Here is a 14,445-nt window from a genome sequence, read left to right on the forward strand (position 1 = left end):
TGTCGCTGTCCAGTTGAAGGCTTCTGGGTTCTTGATGTTTGGAGTATGATATGGACACTCCAGGTGGTACAGCATCCATATCTGAGAAAACAAACAAAACCTTTAAACAATGTCAAACTAAGTAAGATGTGAGAACGAGAGACAGGTTCATATTTTAAATTCTCCAGTATTACAAAAAGGCTGTCAAATAACATATTATACAGCTGCATTTTTCAATGGTCAATTTGAATAGACGAAATCGATATGAGTTATTTAAAGGATATACAAAAAATACATAGACTGCATTTAACTTGTAGCTCACCTGATTTTTTGGTCTCCCAAAATCTGGTTGGATAAAGTGATCTTTAAATATGATAGCATCAGCGTCTACTGCTTCTTCGTGGTCAGCTGTAATAGCGCATGTGCTTACAGGACACGAGTTCTGCTTGTAGAACACGTGTCTCCCCGCCATCACATTCCACGCGCCCAGTCCATTGGGTAAGAGGATCTTCTTTAACTTTGGTTTTTCCTGATTTGGTATGTACTCCGGCGGAACGAACATGAGCTGGTCCGGTATCCTGTCATCGGGAGATTCGGAAGGAAACAGTCGGGATATTCTTCTGTTTGTTTGCAGATCTCTTAAGGCACTCCCGGGTCTCCTGACGCCACCCTTGACGAACCACGGCCGCAAAGGAGGCTTGATGACAGTTTCTCCGATTGATCCATCAATGATATCGTACTCGGGAGCCTTTGTCACAACTTGTGCAGCCTAAATATGGTAACTTTTATAAGAAGCATTCCAGAAAATTCAGAAAATATTTTGGTTTGTCTATTAGTTGAACATAAAAAAATTGCGTCTGCTGAATAAATTAAAGAGCATATTACGTTTTTCGTGATTTCAAAATTACTTACATTTTCTATATTAACTACATTGAGCACAGGCCAAACATTGAGTTCTTCATCTGATGAAGGAACTATTGGAAGGATCAGATTGTTTTGCTTCCCGGAATTCCAACCGGAGAATATTGTATCCTAAAAAACATAATATTACAATTTCAATAAGAAACTTCGGGACAGTAAATTGTTGATTCTATAATGGTAAACAGGAATAAAATCGTTACCTGTAGAACGCTGATCCAGAAGAAACCGAATCCGAAGACCAGCATTAAAGCCAGGAATACCCGCCGAAGCGATACTCGTGGCCGCAGCATCGTGCATGACGGTCTTCACCCACACAACTCTTGTCCAACGAGGTTGATGATACAAATCAACCGGGTATCTTATTTCTGGCAATTTGGGAACGTTGCTGGATTTCTTACGCACATAACTAAGTTCTAAAAAAACAATTAGAAAAAAGGTGCTTTTCTGAAAAAAATCTGGTTGTTCTCTGTTGTCGATTCATTTACTCGTAATTCAATTGGATCCAAACATTATTTGATTGACGACTGGGTTATTTCTTTAATATTTATATGTTGTGAATCTCAAACATTCGATCATTCGTAGCATAAATATGCTTCTTAATCTTTAATTTATACAATTACTTATTGTCATTGATATGCCTTGATTTTCATTGGCTGATTTTCCAATTTCAAGTGTATGGTTCTTATTTTCCAAGGTTTGTGCTGGAGTTTCCAAAGGGAATCTGAAAAAAAGGTTAAATTAGTCTCATTCCTTTTCCATCCATTATGTTCTTATATCCTATATTGTGATTAAAGAGGTGGGATTTTTTTCGATCAATATAAGTTCGCTATAAAACAGTTTCCTCAAATTAAGTTGAATCAAAAGACACATCAATTAGTAGGGTTATTAATTTATTTGTATAGCATAACGTTAAAAATAAGCAAAATGAAAAAAAAAGTTTTATTTTTAGAAATTACGAGTACCTACATTACCATCCTATTATATATTTTTTAAAGCATATTTTTATATAAACATTATTATTATATATATTTTTTATTTTTTTATTTGAAAATTTATTTATAAACCCTTACGGATTATTACATTTATTTTACATAAAATAATATATACATTTTTCATTTATACTCTGTTGTTCAAAATAATATTTTTTACATCTTTTGAAAAGTTTGTCTGAGTCTTTTGTTAAGTTTTGTCTGGTAGTTTATTGTATAATTTCAGTCCCTGGTTCATTAGTCTTGATTGTCCTTGTCTTGTTTTAGAAAGTTGAATATGGTATTTGTCTGATATTCTCGTATTATGTCCATGTTGACTACAATTTTTTACAAGTTTTAGTTCTTCGTCTACAATTACATTAGTGGCTAATTTATGGATAAATTTTAATGATTCTAGTTGAAAGAGTTCAGTTATATTTAATTGCTTAGTTTGTTTAAAAAGTTCTCTAGTTGCAGTTAAATAAAATTATATAATTATTATTTTTATTTTTAAACAAATAATAAGTACGTTGACAAATTGATTGCGAAAAGCAATATCTTCCAGCCATCACAAAAACCGACTGGTCAAAAGGAGAGTTAGTCCAAAATTTGCACTAAAAACGCTTGCTTTATGTAAAAATACGATCTAAAAATTTAAACATTAAAAAATTACACAAAGAATTAAAATGGTATGTTGTCATACTTCGTATTTAAACAAAGTACTTTTGCGGTTTAGTAAAGAAATTTGATGAGATACTTTTATTTTTAATACAATGTGTCATAAGTTGACGCAAAATTTCGTTCTATAGAACGTATAAAATAAATGCCTGATAAAAAAGCACATAACTTAATTAGTCTTTTTTATTTTCTATTATGTTTTGTTTTGTGATTGTATTAACAAATAAATCAAATATATTTTACTATAATATGCGATAAACATTTTACAAAAAATTATTAATTATGTCTCGGAAATTTGTGATATTTTGCTCTTTATGTAAAAAATAAATCAGTATGATTTTGTTATTTATGTATAAAAACAAAAAAAAAACAAATAGACCCATACGGAAAATAGGCTTTAAAAATATTTCAAATAAAGGTTAAGAAAAAATACATAAAATATTTATAAAGTAAATATAAGGGTACGGATTAAAATAAATACAAATAAAGTGAGAAATAAACAATACGGTACTACATTAATATACCCATAGCGTATCTCGATTGCTATTGTTACATGAAGGTACCAGTCCTGGGACTATGAAATATTCTAGTTTAAAAACACCTTTTCAAAGAAATATTTAACGACAACCATGTCGGTAATCGAATCCGCGACCCTTTGCATGGTAAGAAAACGCGTTACCTATTTGAACAGGTGGCGGACGATAAAAATTAAGACTACATACAAAAATAGTTGCAGAAAAAATGAATGAAATATATTTTGGAACAAAAAGACTTGAAAGAATAAACAATATTGATTTAATCATAGAATTAAGAATAGTCTAGAAGGAGCGTAGAATCATATTTGAATACATCGGACTGTGTCCAATAATTCCCCCACTTAGACACACTTTTGCCGCGCGCATACTTTAGGTCGCCGAGTAATATTGCCAGATCGCTAAGAATATAACCATAACACAAATGTAAGGTAAAGAAAAACAATTTGTTATTTTTTCTAAAATTTTATTGCGCACTCGGAAACATTGATTGACACAACAGAGTAGATAAGTAAAGGGTCATTTAATAAGAGTAATTGAATTAATGAAGTTTGAACTTAAAATATACAACAAATTTTATTTGACATAAAACGGATATTTTTATATCATGTTAAATAATATTTTATGTTTTAAAGATAATGTCAGCCAAATGTCCACCACGGCGTTGTTTAATCCAAGGTTCAATTTTCATTATTTCTCTTATTATATGAGCAAAGTAGGGTAAAAAAATTAACTACTCTGGCAACACTAACGAAATTTCCATTTTGTTTCTTCGACAATTTGACAGATGCAAAAATAATTCAATTTTTAAGTAATGCATTTGTGACAAACACATTCATTTGATCATTACACATGAAATGTGATGGCATCCTGTTTCTTTAAGATCCTAACAGTATTTCTAAACTTTAAAAAGACACAACACGGCATGGTTAAATTCGAATCAGGAGTTACGTACTGAGCGACGTCTACAAAGAAACTAATTGGTCAAAACGTAAAACTACTCATTTATGAGTAGTTGAGTCGCCTTCTGGTTGATGTTCGTATGCGGTTTCTGAACTATTCTTAATTCTATGGAATAAATATAATAAAAAAGAAAAAGAAAAAGAAAAAAAAAAAACGATTTAACCAAATATTCGAATTCCAACAATCCTTGAAAATGGCAATCAAGTTGCGATAAAGTGAAAATTTTCAGTTTTTTTTATTTCAAAGATTCTGGTTCTATTTTGCAGAAAGAACTGTAGTCTGCTGAGTTCATCTGCCTAGACACACACTTAATAAAATAAACACAAGAACCACTCACTACGCACTTGAACATGAAATACACTCTGTTTTAAGGCACTAATAAAACGTTTTTAGAAAATACATTAAACTCCTTTCATATATGTAAAGAAACGAAAAATATAATACCATAATAAAAACATAAAACATAATTAGCATTATTTAAACTTTGACAGATTTTATTGCCATGTTTATTTTTATTAAAGATTTTTCCTTATATTTTGAAATAAACACCTACTTATTAAAATAAGATGTCTACGTAAATAACAATCAACGACGTATATAAGGGCATAAGGGGCCGGGGTTTAGGGGGTACAAACCCTTTCTATAGTTTACGCTAGATTTTTATGAATTTTTAAAACCCCATAGACCTGATACGAATTTTTGACTATTACCTTAATAATATGAGATACTTAAAAAACAAAGATCGATGAGAACATTAGTTTACAAAGTTATCATTATCATTCCTCTTTTAGCACCCAGTGGTGCATAGGATACTTCATTTGTAAACCAAATGCAGCGTACTTCAATCATCTGTTACATTAAAATACGGTGATCAGTCTTACGCTCCAAGTGCCAGTCTCCAAATAATAAAATATTTACAATCAATATTTCACATGCTAGGAATGAATACAGGACCTCAAGAATAGTAGGTGAACACATCAACCACTAAATTACGAGGCGGACTTATCTCCGCTCGATTCTCTTAGACATGATTTTTACCCGAGAGCAGTCATCGAGTCGAAAACACTTGTCCTATTTCATACACATAACTGTTTCTTCGTACGCCTGGACGCCCTGGACACAGAGAGGTTCCTATCGAGCCTTTTTTACTATTTTTCTAGAACCCCCAGCGAGGAAGCTATAAATACGCCCGTGATAACAACTAACTTTTTTTTACTAGATTGAAATAAATTCTGACAGTAAAAACCAAACGTCGTTATGGTACCTACGCTAGTACAAATGAACCACTCAGTTACTATGGATACTGGATACACAAAGAGTGTGTTTGTTTTGTTGTCCCGTGTTACCAAGATTTTTTTTAAAGTTCCTAAATAGGCATTGAAGAGATTGCGGAAATTAAAAAAAATCTCTCGTCCATATTACCAAGATACAAAAATGCTTAAATAGCATTTTTGCTGGCCCCACCCCACGCAATTATACCATACTTAATCAGACTAAGTATCAGTACCTAAGTATTAATCTGTGTATATATTTTAATTTAGTTATATTTACACCTGAGGATGGGTAATACTGATTACCCGAAACTAGTCGTGTTATAATGTATTAAACTCGTGTGTGACAAATTTACAGTGTTTTTTTTTAAATAAATTCGAAATGTTTTTCCACAAAGTAAATGCTGAAACAATAAATAATAACTTAATTAGACTTTTACATTGTGAGAAATACACTTTTTCCGACGTTTTTTTTGTACAGAATGTTTCTTAGGGAGTTGAAAACTAACACAAGTTTTTAATTTTTTGTTGTTAAATTGTCGATTATGATACAAGCCTTGATATATTTCTCTTATTTTTTTTAAATGATGATGTTGTATTTTTTGTAATCTTCAAATGGACATTTTCACATCGGATTTAAAAAGTAAAATTTGCATAAATATGCAGGATTTTAAAACATTGAGGCGCGATGCAAAAGTCTACGCAAAAACCTATGCGACTTCGGATCGGTGATACTTCATAAAGAACTTTCACGAGAGGTAGTATCTTACATGGTCAAGTTAGTAGAGGAGATTGGTAAAATAAAACAAAGTAGGACTAAAAATGCCGCATACTCTTCTAGTGGAACGGAAGACCTGTCGATGATTGTCAACAGGCCGACTTTTTCTGAAGTGTTTTAAGTGGTTTTCTCTTCACTGGAGCACATGCTATAAAGATCCTGATTGGCCCACTATAGAATATCCCTCCTGATCCCAACACTTATTTCTTTTTTATAAGAAGAAGAAAAGTACTTATTAAAAAGTAGCTGTAGTACTCTCTTATGAGAGAGTGTGTGTATTATCCTTGGCTCTATCTGACCGAGATTCTCCAGGGTATGATTGGATACAACAGTTTAAAGACTAGAAGGAATGTGTATTTGACTACACATTTTAATCGATTGTTGCGCGTTATGGTCGATAATCCTGAGATAATGATGAACATTGGTTTGTATGTTCCTGAGACAGTGTCAGCATAGATTGTTTTATATTCCACTCACTCGTCTCATCTGCAAAGCATCAGTTAATTATTTGCATCCCTGCTCATGAGAAGGAATCATTTTTGTCATTTTTCGTATGTTGTCGTCTGTTTTTAAGGTCGATGAATGTCCCGACCGTTGATCGTCTTCAACCGACTCATTTCCGCTTTTAAATCGCTCATATGACTTATAGATGGCCTTTAGAATCTCCACATTTTTGCCATTCACTGATTTTAACATAATAATAATAATAATTTAATCATTTTAATTTCATAAGCTTCTCTGGCACTTTTTGCAACTTAAAACAAAATTTAGACACGGTAAACATGACCTCACTCACAAGTCACGTGTTCAAATTTGACACTGACTATCTCAACGGATCAGGCTATCGGGCCTATTACTTTAAATGGACGTAGCGTCAGCATTTGCTGATATAAAAATTCTTTCACCATATTTTTTGATCAGTCCTTGTACGAGCATTTAAAATTGTTTTGACATTTTCTTAATTTGGAAATGAATATAAATATTTGAAATTATTGATGAATATTCTCTTGGTGAAAGAAAATTTATTTATTTATCATATCACGTTTTACATAAAACTTTAAAAAAAAAATTGAATACCTCACTGGGCACAATCCGTGTCGAGGCATTCATTTACATGATTTTATATATTATACTTATAGTGTCTAAAAATATATATATGAAATACATATAAAATATTACATATTCACATTTAAATCCACACAGATAAATATACATATATAATCGTAAGAGAAAAAAAAAATAAAAAAGAGAAGAAAAAGAAAACAACATTATATTATTAGTACAACTCACACATTTAACTACTGTGAAATGAATGACTAGTGAGGAGCAAATTGTATTTATTTTAAATATAAGATTGGTAAAATATTATTTATTGACGGTAAAATCTAGTACATACTTGATCATAAAAAAATTGGAGATACAATCAAAATATTGTCTAATTAATATAAGCCTAGAAAGTATAAATACGAAATAAAGTGTAATCAAACGTCAAACATTATTCATAAGAAATAAATAAAGTAGAAAATTTCTATTGATTAGTAAAAAGCTACTAAGTATATAGTTAAAAATAATAAACTATTATTAAAAATTTCGTTGAACACTAAGTATAAGGAGATACTCGAATATAGATAATACTGCTATTTTCATTAATTTACCTTTCTACCTATTCTAGTAAATATTTATATTTGTTACAGATGTAATATTTCTTTTTTGATATATAAATACTGTTAACCATTGTATACTATTCTCGATGTTTTTGTTCTTATTTAATATTAGTTTTTTTTTGTTGTATTTTTTTCACGGGTTTTACTGTAATTATGTAAAAGGTTCATGAAACCGTAAATTAATAAATTAATAAATATATGTGTTATTATCAGTGTTAAGTGGATCTAATACATATAAAAATAAAAGTACTTATGGATGATAAATAAACGCAAACGTTATGTTTCAATCTGTCTGGTATGGACTGATATATATGTAAATATATATATATTTTTTAATATGTTTGCGGCAAGTGGAGATTAGTCGGTATTATGGTAAACTGTTTTTAAAAAATATATATTAATGCTTTGATCAGTTAGTTCACAATATCTTAAGAACTAATATAAACTATTAAAAAGATTTTAAATATATCAAGGCTTTCCATTAATTTCTTTTATTTCTTCGGTATTATTATTTTTTTTATTTGATTTAACCCCTGAATTATTTTATGAATAAAAATTGCTAAATGAAATTTGATTTGGTTAGTGCGTTTGCCTGCCATCAAATAAATATAAAAATATTGAAATAATAATACTGCAATTAAAATTAATCTACCCTATTTAATAAAATCGATCCATCTGGATTACCATCGGCATAATATAAAATGGGCCAATGGCACATTTTACACGTTTCGTCGAAATTCACACGGCACGGTAAAATTAGGGTAAATTGATATGTGTTATTTTATTTTGTATCTCTCTAAAAATTATTCAGCGGCTACTCAAAAGATAAAAAATGTGCAAAAATAAATTGAGTAGAAGTTAGTCGGCCTCATGGTGTACTGGTTATTGCATTTGACTGGCATTAATTAACTAAATATATTTTTAAGTTTATATTTGAAGCACTAACTTTGTGGTTATTCATTATAATAAAATAAATAAAACAACTTTGTTTTTAACCACTAATTAGTTACGTAAACCTTGACAAAGAAGCTTGTTTGCTTTGAAACCGGTCGGTGAAAAACTAAAAATAGTGGTTTAAAACAAAGTTGTTTTATTTATTTTGTTTAAATAATAAGAATACAATAATCCACCCTATGTTATTTTATCGTGCCTTGTAGATTTTTGCCATGGTGTGAAATGGGCCAATATCTGCTGAATGTTTAGATCATTGATCATTGATCACCTTTTATGTACTTTCTTTATAATTATGTACAGTGCGTTTGATAATGGCCTACATTTATGTGTTAGTGTCGAACCAAGTAAACATACAAATTTCGTTTGTGTTAGATCGCACATTAGAATATTTTAATTGAAAAATTTATATTTCGCACACATAAACAAAGGCTATCAAATATTTTAATGCACTAGTTACCATTTTATTTTATAAAAAAGTTTTTATTAAAATAAAACATTATTTTTAAAACACCACCATGTATATTTGTTGTAAAGTAATTCAGGATATAAAATAATTGGTTCTATGGTTACGATTTTACGAAATTATATCACACAATAAACACATGTTTATCATACTCATTATCAGGTTTACGTGTCGCTATAACGGGGCTCTGCTCTTTGTATTTTACCCAATCAGCGTAATGTTATTCAACGTTCACGTAGGTACGTACATGCTGTCTCTATTATTAGAGCTATTTCATGGGGGGACTTCAACAAAAGTTAAGTCTAACACCAAACCGACACTTAAAAAATAAAAAAATAACCTTGAATTACCGTAAAATGTATAATTTTTTTAGCGCTAACTACTAACCCATATTAAGTACTTACTTCGTGTCGGTTATTAATACTTGAAATATATGTCTATATAATATGACGGTTATAAAATTTATTTTGAAATCAGTTACAGACCTAGTCAAAAAGGTAGGTAACTGAGAAACTTAGTATTCCACAGATAAAATTATAAGAAATAAGTTGCAAAAAATGTAGTATATTTTTTTCTGTTACTAAATTCTTCTTCGAATCTTTCCTCTCGCGAGGTTGGACAAGGACTGAGTGCTTCAATGGAACCAGTCTCGCAAGTTCTTTAGCCAAAAGATGCGCCTTCTACCTGAACTGCGTCTTCCTTCAATCCTCCCTTGTAGAATGACTTGTAAAATGTTACATTTTTCGCGTCTCATCACAGGCCGAAATGCTCAAGTTTTCTTTTTTTTAAGGTCTTGAGTTCCTCTTTATCTTTTTTCATCCGTCGGAGAACGTCGTCGTTTCGGATTCTGTCCACCCAGGAAATTATAAATTTCCTCCTGTAGCATCACATTTCAAAGGCTTCTCTTCTTTTTTCAGTGGCTTAGGTGATTGTCCACGTTTCGACGCCGTAAAAAAGTCCCGAGAAGACGTAACATCGTACAATGCGCATTCGGAGGTCTGAATTAACGCATCTACTCCAAAGAAGGTCACGTTACTAAATAATTAAATAAATATACGTAATACGAACTTGAAAATGTTTTGTTTTCTAGGTAAATAATAGCACTATTTTTAAATATAATATTAATATTATTTTTAATCCCATTAAAAAAGCTGAACGTCTTTTATTTTTATAAAAAAAAAAAATGATATGATATGAATAAAATAAGTATTTCTATTAATAAGTTTCCATGCGCGAACTCTATCTACCCACTGCAAAACAGCTGTAATTTGAAAATTAATGTATTCATTATACTCGTATTCTGTACCTTAGAGAATAAAACACAGGAGTTCGCTTTTGGCCGTTTTGAAGTTGCAATGCAGAAATAAAATAAAAATGCAGAAAATATCGCAATAAGCTATTTTATTCTTCTTCTTCTTCTTATGGTTCCTCTCCCCGATGGAGGTTGGAAATCATCATTACGATTCTTACTTTATTGGCAGCTGCCCTGAACAAGGACTGAGTGCTGCAATGGAACCAGTCGCGCAAGTTCTTAAGCCAAGAGATGCGCCTTCTACCTGCACTGCGTCTTCCTTCAATCCTTCCCTGTAGAATGACTGAAAATTTTTATATTTTTCGCCTCTCATCACATGCCCAAAGTACTCAAGTTTTCTTTTCTTTATGGTCTTCATTACCTCTTTATCTTTTTCTATCCGTCGGAGAACATCATCGTTTCGGACTCTATCCACCCAGGAGATTGTTAATATCCTCCTGTAGCACCACATTTCAAAGGCTTCGATCTTTTTTGAAGTGTTTTGGGTGAGTGTCCACGTTTCGACGCCGTAAAAAAAGTACTGAGAAGACGTAACGTAGCTATTTTATACCTAAATAAAATACCAAAGTCTCCTTTCGCCATAAAAAACAATTTTTAAATTCAAATAAAAATATGAATTCCACTTTGTTTTAATGCCAAAAAAACATCAGTTATCCCAGATATGCTTTATTTATGTACTGTTATTATCAAACAAATCATTATTTTACATTGTAAGTTCTTTATAAATTGAAATGATCTAATTTGGTTAATAAGTTATGATATTTTGGAAATCGAACGATCATAAAGTCTTGTTTCCTGAACATTTCGTTTAATTAAATTCTCGCGGAGGATAAATCCTTTACGGTACAGATATATATACATATTTACACGGCTTTTCAGGGCCAGACCGCGAAACTTCAGAGGAACCTTCCTCATGTTAAGCTTAAAAAAAATTTTTTTATCATTCAGAAATTTTTCCAAAAAGTCTTAAAAAATAAATAAATATATAATCTCAAAATGCAGTAAATCCTTAATTTCTCGGAAAAGCAGTCTCTCCACTAACATCTACCCCTCTTCTACCCAGCCGCTTCCCTTGTACACGTCTGGTGCGTATCGCTTTGTTGGTCAAATACGTTTTTATCTAAATTTTATTTTGTAGGGGAGAGGTGGGTTTGCGGAAAGGATGCTGGTCCAAGAAAGTTAAGATTTACTCCATTTTGAGATTATATATATATTCATATTTTTTTAATTTTTAAAATTACTTTTGGGAATTTTTTATTAGCATTTTTTTAAAGCTTACTGCGAGGAATGTTCCTCTAAAGTATCGGGGTCTGGCCCTGAAAACCCGTGTTTATGTACATATTTTGTTTTTAAAGTACAAATTTCGACCAATTTTTCTTTTGACCAGTTTGTGTTTTATTTAGCTAAAAGATATTGCTTCTAACATTTAGCCCTCCAAAGTAAAAATATTATTAGTACGTGAGGTTTTAAGTAAAAAATAACCTTGAAAACTAAAAAAACATTTGAAAAATATTCATAAGAAAATGAATACAACGTCAATAAAAAAAAATTGCATGGAAAAATAAACAAATTCATAAATTTATACGGGGTTTAAAAAAAATAATACCTAAGTCTTTATAGCAAAGCGGTCTGATCATTATTTGTAGCCAACGTTTGAACAGGGTGAGGGGATCCTCTTTGCAGCGCATTATTGGAACTTTTTATAATAGAAAATTAATCAAATAACGTTTTGATATTTATCTAATATAATTTACACTTTACGTATTTGTTTATTTTGTACGCCTTATCTTATCTGGCAGCAAACCCGACATAGATGTATTATAATTTTGAATGTCTTACTATCATAATATCTATCCTACGTCCTACATACGTAATCATATTATATGTCCCCAGACTCTACCGATTTGGAATAATAATTACGAGAAGGCAGATGATTGCAACTTGCGATATACACATTATTATGTAATATTCAGATTTAGTATGGTTTTTAAATAATATTTCATGCTGTTCATAATTTTTCATTTGTAACATGAACACCGTTTTATATTTTTAAATTGCTTTTTTAATTCCGAATACTTTATTTTATGTTTTTTTCTAGTATAAAAGGCGATCAATGCCGTAGATGTAAACATAAATAAATACTAATTTGTATGGCAAAAGTCTCCGTTGTTTGAAAGTCTGATACTTTTTTATTCAAATGATCAAAAAACCAAACTTACGAAACGGGCTTCGGAGAGGTGTATATTTTATTTTTTAAAGGAGAGAAAATAAAATAAATAGTTAAAAGATTTTTAGATCTGAATGGTTTGTTTTATTGATAACGCAGACATTCGTATATAAAATTGTCGACGGAAATTTGAAAAGTTGTCATTGAAATTGTAAATCGTTGGACATAGTAGATTCAATTAAATATTTAGACATATATATAGATGGGAATTTAAGATGGAATAATCAAATCAAATGAAAAAACAAATTTACTTTTTTAAAACTATAAGAAATATAATTAGCTTAAAAGAACTTGTAAACATATATTACGCAATAAGTCAATAAGTTTTGAAATATGGAATAATTGGATGGGGATGTACAAATGACACATTGATCAAACAAATAATCATTGCAGAAAAAGCTTTAATAAAAATTATCTTATGAGTCCCAATCAGAACTAGCTCCCTCGGTATATTCGTAAATCTTAATGTAACACCTGTAAAACAACTTTATTTAAAAGCTCTGTTACTGTACGCACGCAATCATTATTCCCTACCTTCCGTAACTCATTTCACAAATACAAGAGTTACTAGATACTCCTCTCTGATGCTGGAAAAACAATTAAAAATTAATACAACTTTCGATCAAAGAGAATTGGCCTACTACTCGGTTAAATTGTACAATCTACTTCCATTGTCCATAAGGACAATAAGAAAGTACTCACAATATAAAACTGCTATTAAGAAATGAATAGTGGAGGTGGGTTGTGCACGGATCGATGAGTGGATCAAGCCAAATAGGTAAAAATGTGTGTCCTGATTATGAAATTTTGTCTACAAGTCTATATAAATTTATTATGTTTTTTTAAATTATTTTTAGTTTATGTTGCTTATTATGTATACGATGATAGATTAGATTAATTACGTTTTATTTTCTTATTATGTTAACTATGTTAAATAACTGATTTAAGGCATGTTTCATTATACTTATTGTAAAATTCAACATTATTTGGTATAAAAAATATATTAAAAATTGTAAAATTATAAATAAATAAAGTATCGGACTCGAAAGTATCTCTTTGGATATCAACATCTTTCATGTTACTGAAAGAAAAGGAGATGATGGCTTCCTTTTACTCTGATGGTAATTACTGAGTATTTTCATTTTTTATTTTTTTTTTACATTACAATTGTATTGTTATTTTTTTTCGTGCTATGTATCCTTTGAAATATATATTTTGTAATGTACAAAAACTTTGTGTAAGACAACAAACAGTGGAAAGAAGGAGGCTGAATATTCGTTTGCGGGACAGAAAAAGAAACGAATGGGTTAGAGAAAAACTAAACTAGGGTTACAGACGTAGCGTATAAAACCGTCTCACTAAAGTGGAACTGGGCTGGCCATACTATTAGAACCATAGTTAATAGACGGACCAAAAGTACCCCGGAGTGGCGACCGAGAACCGGCTATAGAAATCCAGGTAGGCCACGAGCAAGATGGTCTGGTGGCAGGTCATCAATGGTTCAGACTGGCGATGGACAGATAACACTGAACGGGTAAAGACTGATGATGGTGATGACGAATGCACATAAGTGCATTTTATAAATAAATTAAAATTTAAGAAAAAAAAACTGAATTTTTAGTTTTTCTTAACATATAAATGGTTAGTATAATATTTTACAACAGACACTGCACACACCAGATTTAGATGTACTTTCCACACAAAAATGTGTTCTCATTAGTGTGATTTCATCTA

At 30.7% G+C, this 14,445-nt stretch overlaps 1 protein-coding gene across 1 annotated transcript in view; it reads right to left on the reverse strand.

Annotated features, from left to right (window-relative positions):
* Nucleotides 1-6: 6 nt before the first annotated feature.
* LOC148277533 (core alpha-(1,3)-fucosyltransferase-like) overlaps nt 7-14,445 on the reverse strand; it is a gene marked incomplete at its 3' end in the record, with an annotated part of 29,466 nt that continues 15,027 nt past the window's right edge. The window contains exons 2-5 of the mRNA XM_088232763.1: nt 1,101-1,621; nt 892-1,011; nt 302-748; nt 7-81 (exon numbers count right to left, since the gene is read on the reverse strand). Of these exons, the coding sequence (XP_088088889.1) occupies nt 7-81; nt 302-748; nt 892-1,011; nt 1,101-1,190 (732 nt within the window). The remainder of the gene's footprint in view (nt 82-301; nt 749-891; nt 1,012-1,100; nt 1,622-14,445) is intronic.

The sequence above is a fragment of the Micrasema longulum genome, unplaced genomic scaffold, assembly GCF_059751315.1.
Source record: "Micrasema longulum isolate JH-2025_06_02 unplaced genomic scaffold, ASM5975131v1 h1tg001017l, whole genome shotgun sequence".
Taxonomy (NCBI): domain Eukaryota; kingdom Metazoa; phylum Arthropoda; class Insecta; order Trichoptera; family Brachycentridae; genus Micrasema; species Micrasema longulum.